At 37.3% G+C, this 24,960-nt stretch overlaps 1 protein-coding gene across 3 annotated transcripts in view; it reads right to left on the bottom strand.

Moving 5' to 3' along the window:
- Positions 1 to 24,960, bottom strand: part of FTO (FTO alpha-ketoglutarate dependent dioxygenase) — a 267,508-nt gene that overhangs the window by 81,484 nt on the left and 161,064 nt on the right. Inside the window, exon 9 of one of the 3 annotated variants that reach the window (XM_068955600.1) lies at positions 2,400 to 2,464. The exons of 1 other annotated variant lie outside the window; for it this stretch is intronic. In XM_068955600.1, coding sequence (XP_068811701.1) covers positions 2,400 to 2,464 — 65 coding nt within the window. Of the gene's footprint in view, positions 1 to 2,399; positions 2,465 to 5,934; positions 6,022 to 24,960 lie in introns of all 3 variants that reach the window. One more of the 3 variants, XM_068955602.1, reaches the window with a different exon arrangement.

The following is a 24,960-nucleotide window of genomic DNA, read 5'->3' as shown; positions in this document are numbered from 1 at the left end:
GTTAGCTTATCCTGACTTAATAATTTTACAAAAAAAACCCTAATGCACTATAATTATGTTTCTCCTCAGCCTGTATTAACCTTTCTTTGACTTTTTTTTCTTTCTTCTCTCCCTCACACTTACTTATTTATTTTACCTAGCCTCTGTTAATCAATGTGAACTGCAGATGGGGTCAAGGAAAGCTACTTCCTCCTTTGATAGCCTCCAATGCTTTCACTCCTGGGGATAAAAATGCTCTAAATGGAGTTATATTCTAGGAAAATCAATATATGATTACTGCAAAGATTTGTATCGATTGCCCTGTTGCATTGCAAAAAGGCTAAAGAAAAATTGCATGGCACGTTTCCCTTCATTTTCTACTTCACAGAACCTGCTGCAAATATTTTGGGCAAGTAAGAAGTGTTAGAACTTTATTTAATAACCTAAACTTTTCTTCATTTAATTCTGTCACTTGTATGCTTACTTCCAAAAAAACCCCTCCCCTCAGCACACCCCCTGCCCTGACATAACGCCTGGTAGCAGAGAGCTAGTGTAGATCCCAAAAAACAAAGGCACTGCAGGAAATACCTAGCTTTTAGTAACTTCATCAGTTTTACCTATTTCAAAAAGAAAATCACTTAGTATTTTCACTCCTTTAACCCGAGTTGCTCATGCTTCTTCCTAGCACAGACACCACACCAAAAATTCAGGCTGGATCCTATTTTCAGTGACTTTAGTGGGCCTCCTGCCCTGGTCTGATTTGTGTCGACAAAACTAGACTTGTTCTTCTAATATCCTAAGAACTAGAAATACAGCTTCAACAATTATTTCACGAAAACAAGAGAAATTTTTCAACAGAAATGACCCCACCTCCCCGAATTAGGTTCAATTTTATAGGAAGATCTGAATTTTCATCCTTATTTTGCAAGAATGGCCTAAATGCTTTCAGCAAATTATTTCAGACAATGGTTTTTCTACAAGCTGCAGATAGCACCTATTACTTGTGTTACATGGCACGTGACCCAAATATCAGACCATTGATTTTATGGTTTGAAAGAATAAATAAAAAATGCTAAACAAACTAACACACCATGACACTTCTAAAGTCAATTTGGACAAGTTACTGCACTTCTCTACTCATCGGTTTCCCGAGGGATAATGTTATTTACCTCTTTCGTGAAGTATTTCAGAGATCTACTACCAAAAAGTACTGTGGAAGGACTAACATGATGATTAGTGAGCAGAAAATATAAATATGCAACAGCATTTTAGAGGGTTCTAAATTTATACCACGCTGTACAAATTGTTTCCATGAATACATAGAAATTGTTTGAATGCTGCAAAGAAATAATATGAATCTATAACAATCCAAACTTGTTGCTTTTATTTCTAAACTACACTTGAAAATCACTTCATGTAGTTCCACCACCCTGACTTTTAAAAAGGAGCTGCTAGTTAAATCTCTCCAGATTACAAAATGCGTGTCTTCTAGACCTGATTACTGTCACATGTTGGACTGTTTCAGCTGTTCTCCTGCATTCATTCAACAGATATTTTACTGTGGCTCTGTTAAAAAATAAGGAAAAAACACAAAGAATGAAGTGACTTTTAAGATGTGTTGATGAACATAAAATTCCTTAAATTTTTACTCCTTTCTCCACTTTAATACAGCAGTCGGTTTACAGTTTTACTAGCATTTCTCTTGTACAAAGAGATTTGTAAAACCTTTCTTGCTCTAGTCCTCTCGACTAGAGGTAGATTGTCCTGCATGTATGTTTTATGACCTTTGTCCTTTTCCTATAAGTATTCAATTAAACCTTTGTTATGTGTCTTCCGTAGTCTATTCCTTTCCTTATCCCTCATATATTTCATTTTTGAAGGAGTCCTGAGGATAGCACGTTGGCTCCTTCTGTTACTTACATTTTTCCATTTCAGAAATATCGTAAAGTATTTCAATTTTGGTTATGTGAAAAGCAGTTCAAAGCATGCTCTACTACAGTTTCGGGTAGAAATCTCTAGGCTTTTCCCATATTGCTGATTTCAATTCTTACTAAATTCCTCACACTACAAAGAGTTTCCTCTGTTAACTCTTTGTAACTCTTTTTCTCTCTGTTAAACATACTAATTACTGCCACACATACTGATTAACTAACAAAGTGAAACTTTTAGGTAAAGGAAGGGTAACCCTAAACCACACCTGAAAAAAGTAAAGATCCTACTAAAGCCAATATTCAGAAATTTAGCTAAGGTTCAGAAATTTTTTTTAAATATATGCATACAAAAAAATTAAGTTCTGTTTTAGGGAGAGAGTTTGTGACAGTTGAATAATTTGGCTGTCCGGCCATTTTAAGTGTTCGGGTGGGAGATGATAAAAGATGGGGAATAGGGTTTGTTGCCACATTGTGATTTACGCGAATTACCTGGTGAACGGAGGGTCCCAAGTAGTCTGTTTGTATAATTGTACTTCTGACATTCCTCAGAGTGCCTGCAGCAGAAGACAGGCACACCTTCTTAAGGAATGTATCTATAAGCAGAGTAAATACATATATATGGTACTTGAACTCTTGTGAAAACCTGTCTCCTTTAATTAGACTCTTAAATAGAAGGTGTTAGTTGCTGAGCTGCTTAAAAATTTGCAGCGTCCCTCCCCCGCCCGCCGCCGCCGCCATTCTTCCCCGAGTGACGCAGCCTCGCTGCCTAGCCTCCAGCACCGCTCGCCACCTCTGCCGCGAGCTGGAGGGGAGAGAAAGGACGCCCGTTTGCCCCGCGTTGCCGCCTCGCTCCAGCGGCAGAGTGGCCCAGGCCCAGGCCCAGGCCCAGGCCCAGGCCAGCGCGGCTCGCCGGCACGGCCCGAGGCAGCCCACAGGAGGGGTCACGACCGCCCGTCCGCCCGTCCGTCCGTCCGTCCGTCGGGCGCGCCCGGCGGCTCCTGCAGCGTCACGCGCGCCTGCCCTTTCCTTAGGCGCCACGCGCCGCCCACGGCCGCTCTGGGGACAGAGCGGACGGAGCTAGGTGGGTCCTCGGTGTCAGCTAACAGCCCTGCTCGTACTGTTATCTCCGTGTCGTCTGTTAATGGACTAACATGTAAAACATACATACAAAGTCAAGTCACAAAGTTAAGAAGAATAGCAGGGAAAGAACTCAATCATTACGACATGTAAAATAAATATTTACAGGCAGCAGCACACACTCCTCCCGGAAAAATCATTTCACTGGTCAGTATGTTCACATAAGCAGAGCAGGGCTTGCTCTTCCTAAAAAACCATACTATATAAAACTTTATACTTTTTAATAAATCTACTTTAACCCATGAAAAAGTAAAAATAAATATAATTCAGACTGAGCACTGTACATCCAGAGTGACTGGCTGTCAAAGCACTACTTAGATTTATAGAGGCCTTTCGCTAAAACAAATGGAAAACTATTTGTAACATTCCTGTATTGACTTTCTCAAATTACCCTTCTTGCCAGTTCATGTCAGAGACAGTAGGTTGCAAAAACAGGAGAAAATACATTACGAGCAAATAGCACGGGTTTTTCTCCTCCGTGCCCCATTCTGAAAGCAGTAGACAATATTTGCCTCCTTAAAAGACTGCTAACAACCACCGCAGGCTTACCTCCATACTATAGCGTTTTTAATACGATAATTTATCATTACACATTTTAATATGCTGTATTGTTACGGAAGCCTAGCCCAGAGGCTCGGCTGCAGCACGTGCTCCTGTCAGGGAAGAGATACAGAACTTCGGGCAATCTGGAAGCCCTTCAGCCCAGACAAGCGCAGACCCGTGCCCTATATTTCAGGGAGCTGGTTGGTTCCGAGATGCGCGTTCTTACCCACCCAATGGAAATACTGTCAGAAAGAACAGCAGCCTCAGTCCAACTTTCCTGCTACTCACAAAAATCCTGTGAGAGTCAATCATCAGCGAGCGTTAAATGTCCTTGTTCCACTGAACTCTACAGCACGTTACACTAGGTGAAAATCTGCCCAGGGTTTAGACGTGAACTGCTAACTCTGCTTTCGCAGAAGGATACAGTATACATGAAAATGAAGGATGGTACTAAAACAGAAAACGACACTCCTTTCCGTAAGAGATGAATCCTTTGAATGAGGTCTGCATAAATAAGGTGAAAACAAAACATACTTGAAGAAAAAGCTCTTCTGCAAAGACAAAAAGAACTATTTTTTCCCTATCTTTAAGAAGGTAGCAATTATTCAATTAGGCAAATTAAATGCATTCTAATTTAGAGATTTTCATATCCGAAATGGCAGTACCTTCACCTGAACTGTCACATTGTACTTGACAGTCACCTACAAGTATGCTGTTAACCAGACAGCAGAACAGTAAGTTCATAGATCTTGACCGCAACACTGAGAAAATGGTAAAACCTGTTAAAGTAAATGCAAAGCCACTGCCGTAGCCTACGTAACAGAAAGGCAGTGGTACGCAGAATCTCTTCCAGACATTAGGGCACCACTAGGTGGTCAGTGAAAGTAAGATGATCATCCGCATTAGAAGGGATGTCAGGCTTTCACAAAATAAAGTGTCATTTTAATTAAGCCAGATTAAAGATATTACTCAAAATCTACAGTAATTATAATCAGGTAGCCTTGCAAAATGCCCTGGGCACTAGTAAACAATTCCAAAATAAAGCCCTAGATTTAAGAAATCCCAATAACACACACATGTGTAAATATACATATATGTATATATAAAAACTCCTCCCATTTTAGTGCTCTCTCATAAAAGTATTATGTTAGAACTGAATATAGACTCAGATACATGGAAATCCAGACCCCATGTACTCTGTACCTATATAACTGCTACTCCTGCGTAATCTGCGAGCAAAAATCTGTTTTTGTTACATTCAGAAACACAATTTCTTCAATGTACAAAACTGTATAGTTTATTAAATAAACACAGACTAGGATATAATGGCATACATTTGTTTTCATTACAAGTGGTAATGCAATATTTCTCTAAGGCTTACTGCATTAGCATTTCTCTCCATGTTCCAAATGCCTTTGAACTTTCTGAAAAGCTACATCTGTTAGCTCCCTTGTATACAGCCAAAACTTACCAAGTGAATTAAGTTTTAATATAAATTGCTTTGTTCACTATTAAGATTGATGTTGGACACACTGTACTGTAAGTTGCAAACTGCAATTACAATTCGCTGCAATTATCTCTGGTTGTTAATAGCACAAGATAGCATGTCACTTTCTACCAAGTGTATAATTTATCATTTGGTTTTTTTTTCGTGAACTCTTGTGGTATTCCAAATGTATAATCTTGTTGTATTTATTTCCCAGTGGTCCAACAAAATGCACAGCAAGTGCTGACTAGAACAAACTAAAAGGCAGTGCTATTGACAAGCCGTCACTTGAGCAGTAATGAACACTCTGCCTCTACTTTCACCTCGCCAAACTAACAGCTTTAATTTATGATAAAGCAAACGAGAGACAAGCTCCAGTTTTATTATACCCTCAGTGCTGTTTCAAATAAAGTAATTAGAAGGTCAAGAGGCAGGTCTAGAAAGCCAAATAAAAATGCAAGCCCTCTGCACTGACATTTTTAAAAAATCTTGACTGTTCAAAGGGCATTTTATCCATCCTTCTTGTGCGGAGCAGGGCAAGCCAGTTCTTTACCACCGTAACCAATCTGAAACAGTGGTGGTTCAATGCTTTCCCGAGTAATTCAGCCCATATGTTAAGAGGGTACCTAGCAGACAATGTCCCCTTCCCTATGCCTCTATTATAAAAGAAAAATACAGGTGAGTTTTAAAAAAATATGTTTTTCCAACAGAAACTTTCACATAAAAGAAAGAAAGTGTCTTTTTTTTTTTTTTTTAGAATTACAAGAAATTTCATGAGTTACTATGACATAACAAGAGCGATATCCGAATGACAGAAGAACAAATGGGAAAAATTCTGTCTTAGAAAAGTGTGCTTACATCCTCTGAAATCTTATTTACCACTTGAAGAATAAGCTATTCCTAGAACTGCTGAAGAACGAGTTCTTCTTGAATGTCTGGAACCAACTGGAATAAAAGCACATAACAATATTTGGTCTTTGCAGTATTATTACAGAAATATTTACAACTAGAGATATCTAATTATGCTAATATAGCATGTCTCCATTTTCATTATATGACATCATCTTGAATTTAAATTTCTTTCATTCAGGAGTACCTCACAGCACTGTAGAAGCTAATCAAAACGATTCCTCAGCTAGATACAACAACCTTATACAACTAGCTGTATTTATTAGGCAACCATATGTCTTAAGGTACATCAAAGCATACTCCAATGTATTACTACAGTTCTGTTATACTTCGAATGGAAAATTACTTCCCATTAAGAACCTGTTTCTGTTGAACCTTTGATGATTCGTCTTAGACTAGCTTCACAACTTAAGATAAATCACGAAATTCCAGCCAGGACTGAAAAAAAAGGCAGCAGCTGTTTAACACAGACCAACAATTTAGGAACAATAAAGGAGTTCAAATCAAATAGTCTGAAGAACTGAGACAGAATACGACTATCTACATGGCCATTTGGACAAAGACCCTGCCCTTCACTAGAGCGCTTGCAGAACACATGCTTGGAATTTCCACAACAGCCACAAGCCAGAACTTTGGCTCATCCAAAATATTGTTGTTCCAGCAATGCCCTAGGATTCATGCAAATACCTCTCTATGAATAACACTGCATCAGGATCAGAAAGAAGAGTGCTACCGCAGACTTAGTCCATGCACTAACCCACAATCAAGTTCTTCTGTAATGCATTCTTGTAAAAACACCAACTGAAAATTAGGCCTAAGTCTTACAAGTGGAAGCGTAAGAAACACAGATGGTGCAAACATATATACCTGTGCATCAAGGAAGTGTTTTGCCTTGAGTACATACTACTGTGTTTAGGTAGGCATGTCTTGCATATTTAATGGTCTTTTAAAGAAGGTTCTGTTGCGTCATTTTTATCAAAGTAATTTTGCACTATCATGGCACGTTCACACAGCAAGTGCAATTATACTTAACGACATAAGTGGTGTAAGTGTGTAATTATATAATTAGAACATGCTGTTATGTTGTAAAGGCCCTTATGGAACTAAAGAAAACCCAGAAGATACTGTACGCACACGAGAATTAACATAATTCAGCTACCTCTGCTTTAGTTTTTACAGACTGTTCAAAAGGATTCACCTATGAGGTTTTCCTAAGCAACCGTTCAAACTATAATCCTTTGTACAAACCACTGTAACGAGCTTCCACCTTCCTTCTTCCTTAGTTGTTAATGGTGATTTATAACTTTTTAACGTTAACAGGGACCGGAAAGTCTGAACTACTACAATGAAAGCAGAGCTGGACATGCTGGTGAATAACGACTTCTTTTCATCCGCACATCTTAATTACTAGCCCTTGATAACTCATGCAGCTATTTAAATTCGATTATTTGGTCTAAATGACCAAACATATGTAATCTGTTCTCTCACAGTATGATTTAACTGTACAAAAACAAGTAACATCACACAAATACATCTATGATAGTAACAGAAAATACTTTGAACTGAGAAGTTTTCTCTGGTTCAGACAAGAAGTCTGAAGTTATTTTTACCCAGACTTAAGCCTTCCAGTGAGTCCTTCACAGCCATCTCACTGTTATTATCCGGTAATATTCTTCAGGCAGTAGTTTATTACTTCAAATTGGGGTTTCCTATATGAGATTAAGTTTCTTGGTTTTTTTTTTTTTTTTAAGCTATGCACTCTCCTCCCCTAACATTTTCCACCACACACAGAGTGAACCTGCTTCTTTCCTACTTTGCAGGTCACCAGCACCTGCACAGATCACCTTTTTTTGTCATCTTTTCCCCTAAGAAAGTCCAGCAATTATACTTCCATCTTTGGCATACCCTCAGGGTCAGTAAATTCTTTACCCAAATGCAGCTGAAATTGGTGGCTGCCCCTTTGCTCTCCCTTCATCTGCTTCCATCTTATGTTTATTATCTCCCTCTTTCAAATGGATCATACACTATGTGGTAGACAGGTTGGTACAAGAGGTTTGTAAATCTTGTATGAATGATTAAAAATAAATACAGGATAAATACATGATAAAGTTCAGAAAGCATTACAGAAGCATGCTGCCATCACATGCCTCTACTACTCAGTGTATTTTTAGATTGACATAGTTGACATCTGTGTGTGGCAGGAGAAAAATAAATTGTGAACTATGACAGGTAGCAGATAATTGTGTGTATATGGGTGTGAATATCCAAAACTGAACCTCTGAACTAAATACATTAGGCATTTTTCCTTATAACATTAACTGCTGCAATGCCATCCAAATTTCTAAGTCTCAAATCAGACAATATTCAGTGTTAATCATTTCTTTAGCAAACCTCTGATGGGTTCCTAGAGATGAAATGACCATTTGAAAAATGGAGCTCATGGGGAGCAAGCATAACGAGATCTTTTTTTGTCATCCATCCCTTGGTTCAGATATAGCGACTGCAAAGCACAGCAGCAGTTATCTTCAAACTATTATCCAAAGACTGTAAGCATTACAGTAAGTACTAAGGAAAAAAGGAAATCTGTTGGTATGCAAGAGTGAAGATATACCTACTACTTCAGCTTCTACTGCTTCAAGCTGGTTACCAGAGGGCCAGGAAGAAATTAGTCTCAGCCTTCAGTTGAAAGACCACCTGGCCAGTAACCTAGGGCACTAATTCCCCTACGAACAAGGTGATCTTTGTTTCCTCACCAATGTATCTAGAAATTAAACAATGACTATTAAAAAAATTCTGGCTCCCAAGTCTCCTTAAATCACTGAACTTCAATAAAGAAAAAAAAGCATTTACGAAAAGGCTAAGGAAAAATACAACAACAGGTTTTGCTCCAAGTTTGATATAAAAGAGAGAAACATCTCTGGCCTTCTTGACAAGGGCATGGAAACCTAAGGTTGCGTGGATAAACTTAGAGATCCTCAAATCCGCATAGAATTTATATGCGGTCATGACAACATGAAGTAGTCAATACTCTCCTCAAACATGGCATTGACAGTTTTAATAGACAGAACTTCTACACCGAAGATGATGATGCCTCAAAACAGAAACTATGCCATATTTGGCTGGTGGCCTGCACTTTCTCTTATCAAGAGATATTGCCTTAGGAGGCAGAGTGAGGGGACAGTTTGCGCTTGCATATTTAGATCATTCAAAAGATGAGTATTGCACAATTTCCATAGACGTTTACAAAATCTCACATATGGCTAAGTAGAAACTATTAGTGGTGTGTGAATCATATTATATTTGGCAGCACTGGTATTTAGACTGCCAAATACCTCCCAATTCCAAATACAGGACTGAACCCCTGTTTTTCTACTCCAGCAGACTCTGCCCTTCAGAAATCTTCAAAAAGGAAATGCTAAATAATTAAATGAAATGGTGACTTTTTCCTATAAACAAAGGCTTTCTGAAAAAACTCAGAAAAAACTCTATTTTCAGATGAAATACAATCTTCTTACAAAATACTTGACTGTTTGGCAAACCAAAATGAAAAAAAATTGAATTATGAAATTTTATTTTATATTTGTCTTTTGTTGTTTTGATTCCATTTCCCTGCGCTGGAGGAGAAAGAACAGAAAGATTTCTACTCCCCCACTGAGAAATATATGTCACTCAAACTGGAAACAAAGCTGATAAAAATAATCAGTTGTAATAATGCAATTTAATAATTAATTTGCATTAATCTGTCACTACATTTTGGAACAAAATTCACATTCTATTAAAAATTTGGCATGAATCTGCCTGCCATTTCATTTTTTCTCTAGAACTCTTGGCAGGCTTGGGGCTGGCGTGGGTTTTGCGGTATTCCCATCCTTCCCTAGGCAGCCTGTAAAATCTGGCCATTGCATTTGATGACGGACGTTCTGTCTATTCAGTTCATACCAGTGAATTATTGTAGTAAAAATTTGCATCGCCGATGACATGTGTCCTGTTGCTAGAGAGGTAGGAAACTTAGATGATGGCCATGCAGAAGGACTGGGGGAGGGATGGAAGGGAGAAGCAGCCTGAAATGGCCAGCAAGCTGAAGCAGCTAGAAAAGAACTCACTCACAAACATGAATTACCAGTTAGGAATCCGCTAAATGTTTCTGATTCAGAATGTCAGATAAGGCTGCTTCTCATGGGCTACCGAACTTCCCAGATGAGGTGTGGTCACTACAGTTGTAGTGGTTTCAGAACAGAATTTCTCCATTAGAAGATTCAAAATCCAGAACTAGTTTTACACAATCACTTTTATTTTCAAATGACTCATGTTTTTTACTGCTGCTTTCTGCAATAAAACGCACAACATACGTTTTGCCTTCTCCAATAAGAAGACATTGCTCTCTCCCAGTTGTCATCATTATTGAAGGTGGTCTTTGTCTGTCACAGTTCAAAAGCATATAAGGCCCTATACAGCTATTACTAACAGTTGACTGGAGTTTCACAGCTATATTTGGATGATTACGGATATATTAGCACACCATATAAGCAGGTGGTGATTATGGAACCACATATTATCTCAGGTTTCCAAAGGCAGCCAGTGTTCTCAGTAAGCACTTCTTAAAGCTCCAGACTTAAGGTGATTTTCTTCTACACTTTGAATTAGTTTTACTTATCCTCTTTCGGATGTCATGGAACAGAACTTCTCCCTCACAGCAGATTTTCTTATTCTCGTAATGCAATACTAATTCTACTCCAGCCAGATAGTAGAGTTTTTCTTTTTTGGGTCAACCTTCATTTGCATGTTGTACATACGCTAAAGATGTATATTCTATCTCTCAATCAGTTCATATTGGCACATGAAAGACACTTCCTAGAATTTCTTTGCTACAGCTTCTGATTCATGAAGTGTTTTATGGAAGACATTTTAGGTTGTCCATCCTTTGATTTCCCACAGAAACTAATAAATAATCAACAAAAATATGATTAAAGACACTGCTTGAACTCTAAGCTAAAATGCATACTAGCTAGTTGGAAATCTTTCTGATCCAACTCTGTTTATCTTAGAAACAGAATTCTAACTTAGGGTTTAAAAAGCCTGATGAAGGGTTCAGCTAAGTTTTGACATGAGAGTTTCATATTCAAAACATGCCTTGAAATAAGAAGGAAAATGATATGAAACTTGAAATTACAGAAGGATGAAATAGAGCTTAATAAGCCAGAAAGGGAAAGTGGTTAACTGTAATTGCAATTCTCTAATAAAAAATCCCTTTGAAATCGTACTCAACCAGTATTGGATGGTCCTTGTGAACACTGCTTTAAGCCTCTGTTTAGGTAACTGTAAGAGCATGGTCAACAACAGATAATAGATTAAAAAAATTCTCACTTGTGTCTGACTTTCAGAATCAAGGTTAGAAAAAATTAAAATTAAAACTTAAAACTGAATATAACCTGCAATTCAAATCTCTGTGAAACCATGTTTGTCTAAACCTCTATTCCAAACTTACTAAACTTACTCAGCAAATTGGAGAGTGGGTTTGTATTACGTTTATTTAGAGAATACAGATGGGACTTCTTCTTTGTCCAAACTTTCATTTACAAGCATAGGATACGTAAAAAAGACCTATCTTCATTTATCAGACAATATCATTAATCACGACTTATAAGACCTCTAGTCATTTAAAAAGTATGCACTTCCATATAGGCAAACCTCAGATACTTTTATAGACCATTTATTGCTGTATTTGAACATGTAAGAGTTGAACTATGAACCTTACATTTTGTCACAGAAGCACAGTTTTAGATCGACTAAGGGAACAGATGTGGAACCACCAAAAGAAGGGATCCTTTGCAGGAAGCTGGAAAGCAGTAATTACACCTTGCAAGAGATACACGCACAAACCAGAGAACCTTCATGTGACTTGCTTGCCATGACTATTAAATAGAGTTTGGAAGAACTTGCCTCAGTTACAAGAAAAAGGTGAAAGTTAGGTAACGAAAACTGAATCTAAACTGCAATAGATAGAACACATTTGGAATTGAACACAAAATCCCACGTTCCCATGAAGTTCAGTAGAGAACGAAGCGATGGCTACAGAACAGGGCTTGTGTAGTTTGGCCATTTTATTTGCCAGACTGACACCAGGATAAAACAAAATGTTTTAAATCATTAACTGTAAGAATCATTTAATTCAGTGAAAAGTAAACTAGGAACTTAATAATCAATTTTAATTGTTTTTCACATTCGTATCTTTCAGTCGTTTCTTACAAAAATATTAATTGACTAATAACTATTAAAACATGCTGATTTACAACTAAGGACAATAAATATAGCACTTTTTTTCTTTGGTCAAGCAGAATACTCTATATTATACATATTTATACGCAATTCTCTAGCTTGCTACAAATGTGTTCCTTCCTTGTACATTTTGGTATTTTATAGATCAGAAAATAATGAATTCATCATATACTAAAAAATGACAATAATTGTGATTTATGTTAAGCTATATTTGGAAGAGAATTGAAAATGCATGAGACCATCCTTTTTTGAGCAGCTGTTTATTAATTAAAATAGAATCAAAGTTACTGCCCTGGATATATGAGAAGAATGTTTAATTTTAATTCATTATTTTTGTTCGGTATGTCCAGCAAGCTTTTAAAAGTTGTAGCTCAAATTCTGCCATATATCATTTTATTTAAAGGTTAGAAGAGGAAAATAAGGTTTCCTGCTTTTTCAACTCTCAATTGGTTTCTCAGCTTTGAATGAATTAGTCATTGAACTGAACTGTAATGGAGAAAAAACTCTCTCTGCATGCTGCTACTGCTGCCAAAAGCCAGCTTAGCAGTTCAACAGACTGGCTCCAGGTGTTTAACTCTTTCAGTCACATACCTTTCTTTAAAACTTCAGCGATAAAGAAGCATGCCGCTTGATTACTGTTTTAATTCAAATGAGTTTTTTAGATCATAGGAAGCCTGTATCTTAACACAGACTGTCAAGCTTATTATTAGGTATTTATTTAAAACCAGTGTTGAATTTAAAAGTATAAACCTGATTCAAACATAAAAACTCAGTTTATTCATTTCTTTAAAATTGATTTTTTATCCACTCTGACTACTCCCCATGTAACTTACAAAACCTTGCCTTTACACTTCCGTAACAACAATACGGAACTACACTCCATCATGGAAATTCTCTTCTGATAGTTTTGCACAGGGTGTGAGGAAAACAGACAACACTGTGGTTTCTTGCAGCTTTCTCTGTTTTTTTAGGATCCAGAATAATGACAGCCCTGCTCAGCACTTTTAGCAGGTCGTTCTCATTGCAAATTTTACAGCTGGGGCAAAGAAGTTTCCTTAACTTAAAAACTTCAGGGAAGATTAGAAGCAATTTTCACTACTTAAAAACATCCACAGCAATTATACAAACATGAGCCCAAGCAGATCAACAAAACGCCTCCTTCCTCCAAGCCATGTAGATGCAGTGTGGATGCAGCATGTCCATAGGCCCATACAAACCACATGCAGTTACTTCCTGCTCCAGTAAGAAGACTTTCTAGGTTCATGGTAACGAGGATTAGCCATTTAGAAGTCTTGATGATAAAAAGCAGATGCCCAGAAAAAGCTTAGTTTGATTTAGAAGAGAGATTTCTCTCCTCTAAATATTTCAACCTTAGGTGACAACGTCTAACGTTTTAATGCTAGCTGACAAAGACCGACTCGCGGTCATTCTTTTATAGTAGCAAACCAGAAGGACCTACCAATTCAGAAGTCCCCTGTGATTCCCTTGTTTACCCAAGACTTCAGTTGGGCACAGCTGAGTGATAACGTTTGCACATCATCAGTAGGAACTCATCCTTCGACCTTTGTTTATTCTGATAGAAAATCAAAATACCAAAGTTCACAGACAAGAATAATGCAGTGTTCCCAAGAACTGAATTTTACCAACATTATTGCATATTTAGCACCCTTTTCATCTGACTTGAACCAACTATCTTCTATTCTCATAAAAAAGAGAGTTTTCAAAACCAGTGCAGGCACACACTATCCAAGGCAAACGCAAAGATTAAATTAATCCTTGTGCAGAAAAGATCTGAAAACAGTAGTCAAATACGCCATACTGGGAATACAAATAAAACATACAGAGCTCAATTTCTTGACAAAAAGGAAATAGGCATTTCTATTTCTTACATAATTAAGATGCTATTTTTTCCCCTCTTCTGTGCAGATATGGTACCTTTTTCCCCCATGCTGTACACATGATCCACATAATAATTTTATGGAATTTCCAAGAGCTTTTGGAAGGGAAATATCAGGATTTAGGTAGGAAAGACATTACAACACATAAACACACCTCTAGACCAAACTGTTTACGCCTTTGAAAAAAATTTTTATTTTAAAGTTTCTCATTTATTATGTAATTCACAGGCTGAATCAAGAGCACTGAAACAAAGTCACTATGTTATCTGCTCTAACAAAAAAAAAAAAAGATTTTCATTACTGAAAGATGATCTGACATTGTCCTTAAGTGAAGAACAGAGGCAAGTTTAGATACTTCTACCTTCTGTGGAAAGGCCATTCATAACAGAGTTTCTTAACCCAGACTCAATGCACTAATGCATACTTCATTAAGAGACTGTAGATTGTTTATTTAGAAAAATCTTTTAATTATTGGTATCGTTCCTAGAATCCTCTAAACATAATATGCTCATGTAGTCCAAATGTAGCATTTAGCTTGTGAGTAAATGTGATTTTAAATATACTTTATGCATGGAAGCTGGAGATTCCTACTCTGCTGTCTGCACAAGAAGCTCTTTCCAGTTCGCTAACTAACGCCTTCTCACATTTCATTAAGAAACTTATCCAAAGGCACTGAGGGAATCCCTGAAAAGAGTACAAAACTTCAGCCAGAGCCTCCAAACCAGAGCATGAACCAAAAAAACCCTCAGCCTTCTTCAATACATCAAACAGCTTCTAGTCCATAATTTAAAATAAACTTAAAAAGAAGCAACTAAAAATTACGGCAAGCACAAATGTCTGCTCGTATGATCTCAGCATCCACTCTGTGGGACGCTTCATCCCCACATAGCGTAAACTAAATTTTAAAGAAGTATTTCGTTCTTGCTGGAAGTCTTTTGCGTACGTTCCAGTTCACTGACAGTATGTATTTAAGAGCACGACATCAGCACCACTAGGTGCTTCAGCACAACCCGCACAGAGCGGAGCACCACAGACATCGGCACACACAAGCACTAAGTACCAAAGTAACTTCTATGAACCAGGAAGAAGCTAAAGCATTTCTTAGCAGAGAATATAATGAGTTGAAAGAAGTTAATTAAAAATTATTTCTGTGCTACTTACACTTAACAGGTAAGTGGCTAGGAAAACAGATACATTTGCAGTTCTCTACATGAAAGCATAGGCCACTTGTGAACTATTTTAACATAAGAACTTTCATAATTCAGCTTTACACAGAATACTCTGTACTTGCAAATGTTTAAAACACTGTGCATCCCCACCACATGCAACAGTTGTATGTAGAGGATTAAGAGTAGCAATACAATAGGCTGAAGATAAAGCTGCTACAGATGTGCAAATAAGCAGAGACTTAATTGAACAGCTAGTGGACATAAAAAGGGAGCTGAATGCATGTGTTATTGTGCATGAATGATGAGTGTCACTGCTGAGCTGTGTAGCCCAACTAAGTCAAACTAAGCTTTGCTTACTTATGGTCTGTTCATAAGGGATACAAAAAAATGTTTATTCAGTATAGAGAGGCCTCCTAATAATTTGGAGCAGTGCAATTAAAAATATATTAACAAAAAACAATCTGTATAAAAATTTAGTTATTGATTCCAATAATAGTACCATTATTTCTTCCTATAGTCCTCCATTTTGTTTGTTAAGGTCAAGAAAAATTCTGGGATGCTACAACAAACAGAATATATACAAAGAAGAGTATATATGCCAATAGATAAGCCAAGAACACATGGTAGTGGCATCATCACTGGTTGTTAGTTTGTAAACAAGTGTCTTATGAATTGGGTCATAATCAGTTATCATCTGGTATTGGCTAGCCATATACCTGAAATAAAAACAATGAAACCAGGCACCTAGAATTGGAGTTCTAAACTGTAAAAATATCAACATCTGTTTCCGCACAGTCAATCTTTGGACTACATCTAATTTTCCGTATGATTATTAGGTCATATGGAATGTGAGATACATTCTCTTTAAGATCATATAGCGATATTTGTAGATCTGCGACTGAAACAGGCATAATCTCTATGAAGTTCTTGGGTCTGTTGAAGTTAATAGCAAAGTTCTCACTGACATCAATGAGATCATGGCTTGCACCCTGAATTTCTTCATATTAGCAAACTTAAACAATGTAAAATATGAACATAAATGGCATGCTCAAGTAAAGACTAAAACGCAACACTATCGTCTGAATCACATTCCCTGTCTTGAAGATAAACAGCAAGCAGTAGAAGCTAGGGACAGTGAAGAAACAACATAGCGGAAGTGTAGCAACATGAAGCCTTCAGTTGCAAGCCAAGGTCCTAAATAGATTCGTGCATCCTAAATCTCATTATTATTTGCTCTTAAGTCAAAATTTACTATAAGATGCCCAAGCTTCCATTTTATTTAATACAATCCACCAAGTTTTCATTTCATAGTATCCTTCAAGAAAGTCTAAAGTGTTTTAAAATCCTAAATGCTAAGAAAGAGTAATTATTGTATTTATAAAAGCAATTTAACAATGTACTAGCAAAGAGGAAAAAATAAAACTAGATAAGATTTTCTGGGACGGCCAGTAACCATGGCACTCCTTCCAACCACAGCCACTCCCTTCTCTGAAATACGAACCATTTGTCTCTCAGAACTCTTTTTAGCCTGTATGAATACAGACACAGTTTGACTTGTTCTGCAAGTTGCTTTTAATTGCTTTAACTTGAAAAAAAAAGTGTGATAATTAGATTATCATGCAAATCTCCCAAACATGTTGACAGTTTCACTAAGAGAAATATCAGTGAAATACACTTTCACAGCAGAGGGTAAACAATGAACAAACCCTCGCCAACTGGCCATGTTGATACTAGCAGTAAAAGCTAAGTGAAAATATTAAGTTAATACAGGACAAAGTGCCACAGCAAATTGACATTTACCACTTATTTAAATGCTTTTTTCAAAGCCAGAGATTGTAAAAATATCTAACATACAACTTTTATAAACCAATAACACAGTAAATTGATGCTCCTGTATAATGGCATGAGAATAAGTAAGTACCTTCTAATGTTATGGCAGTATGTGATATAGGTGGGATCGTTTTTGTCCAAATTAACTGCAATCTATTTAGATTTGCTAGAAACAGAACTGAGCTGGTTCTTCATTGCCATTCAAATACCTCACATCTTGCAGGACTGCATGAGAATCCACCTCCTCCTGCAGAACTATTCCAGAGGGTAGGAAGGCATTTCTGGAACCTATAAAATACCATTTAGTCACTCTGACTTTCATTTGCCTGCTCTGGAGGTGGATTTTGTGTATATGGATTGCTAGGTCTCTGAACACGGTCTTTTTTCCCCTCAGGCTATTTTGCTCTTCAGCCCAGTTCGTGTCTCAGTGGCACATTTCAGAGCTGCACCAGATGAGGTCAGAACACAAATCCCATCATTTGTAAAGACAATCTATGCACTAGATTCCTATGCACAACTTTGAAACTTAATGCTTGAAGTCTAACATTTGTTCACTACCTTTCTGAAGTAGGCTAAGCTAAGAAAATCCATCTCCCAGCCTCCCATTCTCTAGACTATGAATCACTGGATAATTCCGCATAATGGTTTCTGAATAGCACAGGTAGTGACTCTGATATGCTTCTGATTTTAAATGAAGGCTGAATTCTTATGCCTATAACGACAGTACAAGTTTCCAAAGAGAGATTTATTTCAGATCTTATCTTGAAGAACGACCAGTGCCTAACAATACGCCAGAAGCTTGACTCACTCGAGGGTTGATGCCAACCCAGCTAGTGCTGAATGCGGAGCCGAGGCCCTGGGGACTGAAAGTCAAGCTGCTGGAATTCAAGGTGACTCTGACTTCCCACTTTGTGCTGTGAGCCAGCACATTCCCAAAATAGGGCACAGCACTAGCTAGGGAAGGATTTGGTTTCAGCAGACAGAGGATATTGCTAACGCAGTGTATGTCTGCTACTATTTGTCTCTACCCAATAATAATTTGGGCCAGGCATTTAAAGAGGGTTAAGACCACCTCTTGGTTTTGCGGCCAGAAGGTTTAACCCCAGAATTCAATGCTGCCACAAAATTTGTGGTGTAAGCTAGAAGGCTGTCAAAACAACATTTGCAAACGTACTTGCAAATCAGATAAACTGTTTCATTTGCAAATGCATTTTATTCTCAGTGCAGAAACAATAGGCTATTTATTTTTATTGCATATTTCAACACAACAGTGGAAACAGTATTTCCTGTAGAAGAAACTTCATTTAAAACTTGCTGTTTCTAGTGGCAGATGAAATGGGCCAAGAGTACTGCTGGCAGATTGTTCCCTGAGATTCCTGGCACTTGTGGAGCTAATAAATAAGTTCAGAAACCTACGAAGATATCTTGACATGCTGTAATTGATTTGGCTGAAAGTTTTCTCTGATTTTTATATCCATCCCTTTTATGTATCTCTGTTTTTTAAGCATACCAGTTAAACTGAAAATGGCTTCTTGCAGATCAAAGAAACGAGCAAAAAGGTTGAACTACATTTCTATTCCATGCAAGGGGCTTTTCAGACTTGTTTTTCTTTCTGAGCACAAGCACTCCAAACACTGCAGTTCCCTCTGTACCTACACCTCACCTATGAAGAAGACCACTATTGTGACCATGCTGCTGTATCATGTATACCTTTCTCTGGCTCACTGAGCCTACATTGCGAGTATCGTTAGATAACATGCTGTTGGCAGAGTATGGCCCGTATTCATTTTCCATGGGCAAAACGAGGCCAGTGACAATACTCATTCTACCCTCCCAAAGAACAAAGGGCTTCTTTTACACTAAAGCACACATGTGCACCAATTGTTTAGGACAAGCTCAGCTAATGTGAATTTAATTGCTCTTCCAAAAGTGGATATAGGACATGAATTTTAGCTCAGTCTTACTAGTTTGAACTTAGGCTTCCTAATTCACCTGGCCTGGAGGGGTGTAAGCTGTAAGCTAGGTCACTCCGCAGCCACATATTCTGTCTCCCCAGATCCTGCACACACTAAATGCCAGAAGTCACCTTCTATGGAACTCTGCTGTGGCTCTTCTCTTCATGTGCCAATGGCTTGTAAAGCTGCAAACAGCCCTACTGTGGAAAAACAGATTTGAAATACGCAATAAGCTACCTTTACTTAAACATCATCTCACACATACTAGCATATACTAATCAGTTTATCTGAGATACAAATATACTAGTACAAACTCTAGAAATATGCTTTTAAATTTGTGTAGCCAAGACTGTGCTGCCTCAAGATTTTGCAAGTCCCAAGAGACACGTATTGAGACGTAAACGGCATGTCTACAATAACCTCACTAGCGAACTGATTTGTCAGCAGAAACCTAGAAGGTGGTTTTAGGCCCTTTGGAAAATTAGGGCCTCCAGAGGAGTACGCATCAGATATATTACTGACAGTGTTCACGCTCTCAAGGAAATGAGAAAAGATACTGGTCATTTTAGCTTTTCCTTTTGCTTCCTTCTCCCTCACCCTCATTTGTACTGACCCCAAATTTACACTTCCTGCTTGCAAGTAGCACATTAAGTGCAATTAAAATCCAAACAGGAGAGAGTTCTTCTTGAAGCCCTTCTTAATGTTTCAAATATAAGAACTATAACCTCTCCAAGTTTAACAGAGCAGATTCTGTTTCCAGCTATATTAAACTCAGAGCTTCAACACTTCAAGAAGCTTAATCTAATAATCACAAAGAAACTATTATTGTACTATTAGAGAAACATCCGTCAACTGTGTTCATAGTTTTTAAGAAACGATGGGTTAACGACATGCTATGCTTTGTGTTCCGACAATGCCCAGTAGATTATGTCTGTGTCTTACAAATCCTGCCATTCTAAAGTACAAAGCACAGCATTTACTTTTTATCACTCTTATAAAACATTCAACCAGATTTTCCTTCAAAAATATCACTTTTTTGGATTGGCATAAGGGCAAAAACAAGGACACCTCCTTTGCTGACATCACAGCACTACCTAAGTAAAACCGATACCAAAGTTCATGTTAACAGGATGCACGTTTTTAACATAGAATTTGATTATTTCAGGGGTCTTAAAAGGTTTTTAGAAGAGACATCAAAAAAAAAAAAGAAAAATGCAAAATAACCCACTTTTATGCTATAAATCATTGAGCTCCTTTTCCCAAATCCATTAAATAAAACAATGATTGTATTTCATGTTACAGTTATCTACAAAAGACCATTCTTAATTGCTTTTAAGGCATCATGTTTTATTTTAGCCAGGTTCACATTTTATTACAGAAGACTAATGGGGCATAGACTCCCAGTAGAACTTATTTTAAACCTTGGGCCATTCAACTATAAAAAGGGTATAAAAATAGTTATAAAGGCAAAATAAAAATTAAAAACTATAGCTAAGCTTTCAGATTTACAGGTATAATAAAATGTGTCATAAACTTTGCTTTCATTCCAAAGCTTTGTCATAAGAACACACAGAATCTTTCTCCATTTCAAAAGTGTATGTTCAAATGTTAAATCTTTCTGTTTTCATTTTTAGTTTTTAGTCTTGCTTGGCTACACATAATTTCTTAAAATTTATTACTATTCATTAAATAAGCCTGCTGATCAGAGTTTAAGGGTGATAAGACAGAGAACCATTACCGGATAATAATAATAACTTAATGGCATTTCTTGTTAATGAGGTAATAACAAGAGGCCTTCAGGCTTTCTGCTTCAAAGTTTATTTAACCAAACTACTGTTGTTATTATCTTATTAACCAGAAGAACCTGAAGCTGTCATTAGCCCCACTAATAATTTGAAGACCTGTTGGATTAATTTATCAAATTAGTGAAGGAATCAAATAATAGGTCAGAGCTAAGACTTATAAAGCTTCACAATATTAGACAGATGACCTCATCCACAGGTGTATATAACTCTGCATTTGTGACTCTGTAAGGTAATACGCTTCTTCTTGAGTCACTGCTGATTCAAGATAACAGGGGTTACTCTGCTGTTTGCAGCAACATGTTTCAGAAAGAGAAGACCTGAAATCCTTATTTAACATACGCAACCATTTTCTAGATCAGCAAAGAAATTAGCAGTAGTGTCCTTCCCAAAGTCTGGCTCGTTTACACCATGCTCCTTCCTTGCTATTCCTGTACAGTTCCAGCTGGATAACATTTTATTTTACTTCCAGCCTTAACTGCAATGATGTACCTGAACTGTAACTCAAATTACAATTTCCTTGATACTAAGGCTTTTGCTGAAGATTCAGTTTCTAGAGTCACATCATGATAAGAAAATCCAGCCCTCTTAAAAAAAAAAAAAAAAAACCCCAAGAAGTTAAACTTTATTGTCACAGTGAAAGTGACTTGAATAGTAGGAACGATCACTGGCCTTGACGGAGGGTTAGCTTTATTTTAAAGTCTTTACTTGAGATTTTGGGATGCTTTCAACTGCAAAACTGCTGTGTCCTGCTTCTACTGTCAGAATTCATTTTAAAGATGGCTTCATTTTAATGGTAAAGCCACGTCTTCAAATGACTTGCATGGTTTGCGTGCCAAAAAGCTGCAGAAATAACACTACTAGCTAAAATGGCAACAACAAATAAAGGGAGAAAAGGAAGATCAAAAAAAGTTTGCTTGCAAGAGCATTAGTATACGAGTATTTTGCAACCAACTGGTTCCAAAGAAGCAATAGGGCTCTATTCAGTAGCAAAAGTCTACTGATGGCAAGGTGCACAGTCATCAAACTGTTTTTGCTCAAGTCTAACAACTACAGTTATAGGCAAGGGAAGTACAATCTCTTGTTCACAAAATGGGCTAGTTCTTCAATACTATGCTACAATACTGTTTTACAAGCTATTTCAGGAAGTTGCATACTGCTAAAGATAATGGTTTTTCCAGGAGGAAGGAACTACGAAAAACTGTATCACATGCATTGGCCGCGTAGTTTCTCCAACCACTCTACTCCATTTCCTGTTGTACCAAAATTAATCCAAGACAAATTCTTCATGGGGTAATGTTCTTATTTCCTAGGTGAACAATAAGCCCTCCACAAAAGAAGTTGCTCCTTTTGCACACATGCAAAATGATGTGCACAAACATGCATATACATTAGAAAACTCTTATTACCATTTGATATCAGCAGCTAATGGGTTTATTTCTAATTCACCATCATACTCTAATATCACAAATACTTTTAAACGGATGAATCTTGAACTGGCTCAGGTTTGCTTGCAGCAGGCATAGTAAAGATTAAAAAAAAAAAAAAAAGAAAAAAAAAAGAAAGTTCCTACACCCCACTGCGTATTTTGGTGGCTATTAAAGAGAAGGGCTAAGGAAGGAAGGGAATGTTCAGCCCTGCACCACAGCCTGAGCCTGCAGAAAAAGAAAACAAGAACAGTCAAGCAAAAACAACTATGTATCCCTGGGTCTAAATTTCCATGCCAGGTTGTCTTTTAATGTCTGCTTCTCAAAGTTTTCCTCCTCTTAATCCTACTTGCTAAAAAATTTGTTTTGTTTTTTCATCCTACAGCTTCTGGCAGCAAGTGGTATGTAAATGTTCAGTAGCCCATCTGAACCCTGTTTTAGAACAAAACAATTTCAGTTTCTAAGTGTCTGAATTACTTTAACTAAATCTGAGGATTTACCTATTGAAGTTTCAGCAGCTCCCTTTCAACTCTGAATGAAGGAAGAATTATGAGACTGGAGTTATTCAATGAGAGCTATCTGTCCTGGCACTTAATCAAAGGGATTAGGATTTGGAAAGAAAAGCCTACAGGTGATCCTCCAGGAAGCATACCAAGCAGTTATCAAAAACATACAAGTTCAAAGCAGCTCAATTTTCATATGTTAAAAGTATTTCAATGAAGCCTCAGGCTTGTTTCTAGGTAAAGAATCGTGTTAAAGCTGTTTGTACTTGCATACTTAGTAGACAAGGGAATGAAACAGCGTGTGGTGAAGCGGTACTAGGTCCATCTAACCCTGATGTAACACAATAAATCAATCTTGTTCTGTTGGTGAAACATGACCTGATACTGAGTCCAGGTCTTAATGCTCTGTCCTGACTCTGACAGTCATAACAGACACTCATGTACCTCTTCAGGAAAGAAAGCTATCACAACATAAATGGAAAGATGTCACAGGCTATACAAGTGCTTTCATAATGGTTAATAATCACGTAGCCAGGCTCTCCCTCTCCACGCCTATGATCTTTTGAATTTAAAGTATGTTCCATATCTTTGATTTGTAAGACAATTTTTAAAGTATTAAAAAATACTACTAACTAGAGTGCTGTCTTAACCAATTAGAGGTAACAATAAACAATGCTGAATCATAACTCAACTACAATGATTTTATTTACCCCAAGCATTACACCACAGTGGCATAAAAGGGCAGGTGAGGGACAAGGAACAGCATGCTCCATTGCATTGCCAAGAGCGGAAGGACCACTGAGCAGCAGTGGTGGACCAGCTGTGGAACCAGGACAAAGTACTTAACTACAGCTATCGCCACCACATCTCTGAGATGATTTTCCTTGTCAACAAAAAGTAGTTACGTTTTACATAAACATAACACAAACATGTTATGTTTACATAACATAAATGGAGACATGGCTGGCCAGGAGACAGAAATGGAAAGAATCCATTTTACATAGTATGCTCCTACCTAAAGTCACCATAAATCATACAGCCAGTTGCAATGCAAGTTAATACTGAATCATTCTCTGCAAAGTGTACCCACACAGTCTGCAAATACCAAGAAAGCTGTAGAAAGCTGGCGTATGTTGTGGCAGTGGCAGTCTGGAAACCGAGACAGTTCTACTTCAAGTAGTATGTGGGGCATTGGGCCACGCTAAAATTGTTAAAACTCAAGAGGTATTAAATATATATATACACACACACACACACCCCTCTCTCTGTATTTATATATCTATATTTATCTATACATATCATCACTATACCAACTTGAGAGCAAGCCCTCCACAACCCAGTCTATAGGACAGGAGAACGGCACTGATCTCCCAAAAGGCAGAAGCCATATATCACTCCAGATAGGCAGGTTCCCCTATCCTTTCCATGTATTTCCATACAGAAAGGAGGAAAAAAAAAATATATATATACACATATATATGTTCAGCACCGCAGCTTTCACTGTTTGCCTGATAATATTCTAAAAAAACCTTGTGTTTCTTCTTTCCACATTGTTAATATTAACATCCTATATATATATCTCACATGCATAGCAACGCATAACAGACAACTAATCAACTGATTAATTCCGTAGGCGGGAAGTAATGGTTTCTTCATCCATTAGTTTCTCTGGCAAAATAAAGAAGAGAATTGGAAGTACCTTACGCAGCAAAGCTACCAGAGTTACCCGAGTTAATACAAAAGAAAAAAGATAAATTCTAGAACTTAGAATAGAAGCACAGTATCTCGGAAGAAGTGCTTTAAAATTGAGATGTTTAAAAAACCTCTATAAACTTACAAATATACAAAGAAACCATCAATATTTACAAAACTATTAATGATAACTTTTAACCAAGATCAGGATTGTGGATTTCTTGTGGATAATTCCTACTCTTAGTTAATTAAAAAAAAGTCTCCATTCAGTCTCATTTGTTTACTCTCAGAGTTGTAGAATCAGGGCCTTAAATGTTCATAGGAAAGAAGAAGAAAAACATGAACTAGTTATTTAAGCTTCCTTTAAAATTATTCTCTGAAAAGGTACAGATACTGAAAAAACAGATATTGGAACAATAAAAG

The sequence above is a fragment of the Struthio camelus genome, chromosome 10, assembly GCF_040807025.1.
Source record: "Struthio camelus isolate bStrCam1 chromosome 10, bStrCam1.hap1, whole genome shotgun sequence".
NCBI classification, from domain to species: domain Eukaryota; kingdom Metazoa; phylum Chordata; class Aves; order Struthioniformes; family Struthionidae; genus Struthio; species Struthio camelus.
This window is presented reverse-complemented; position numbering and strand designations above follow the sequence as displayed.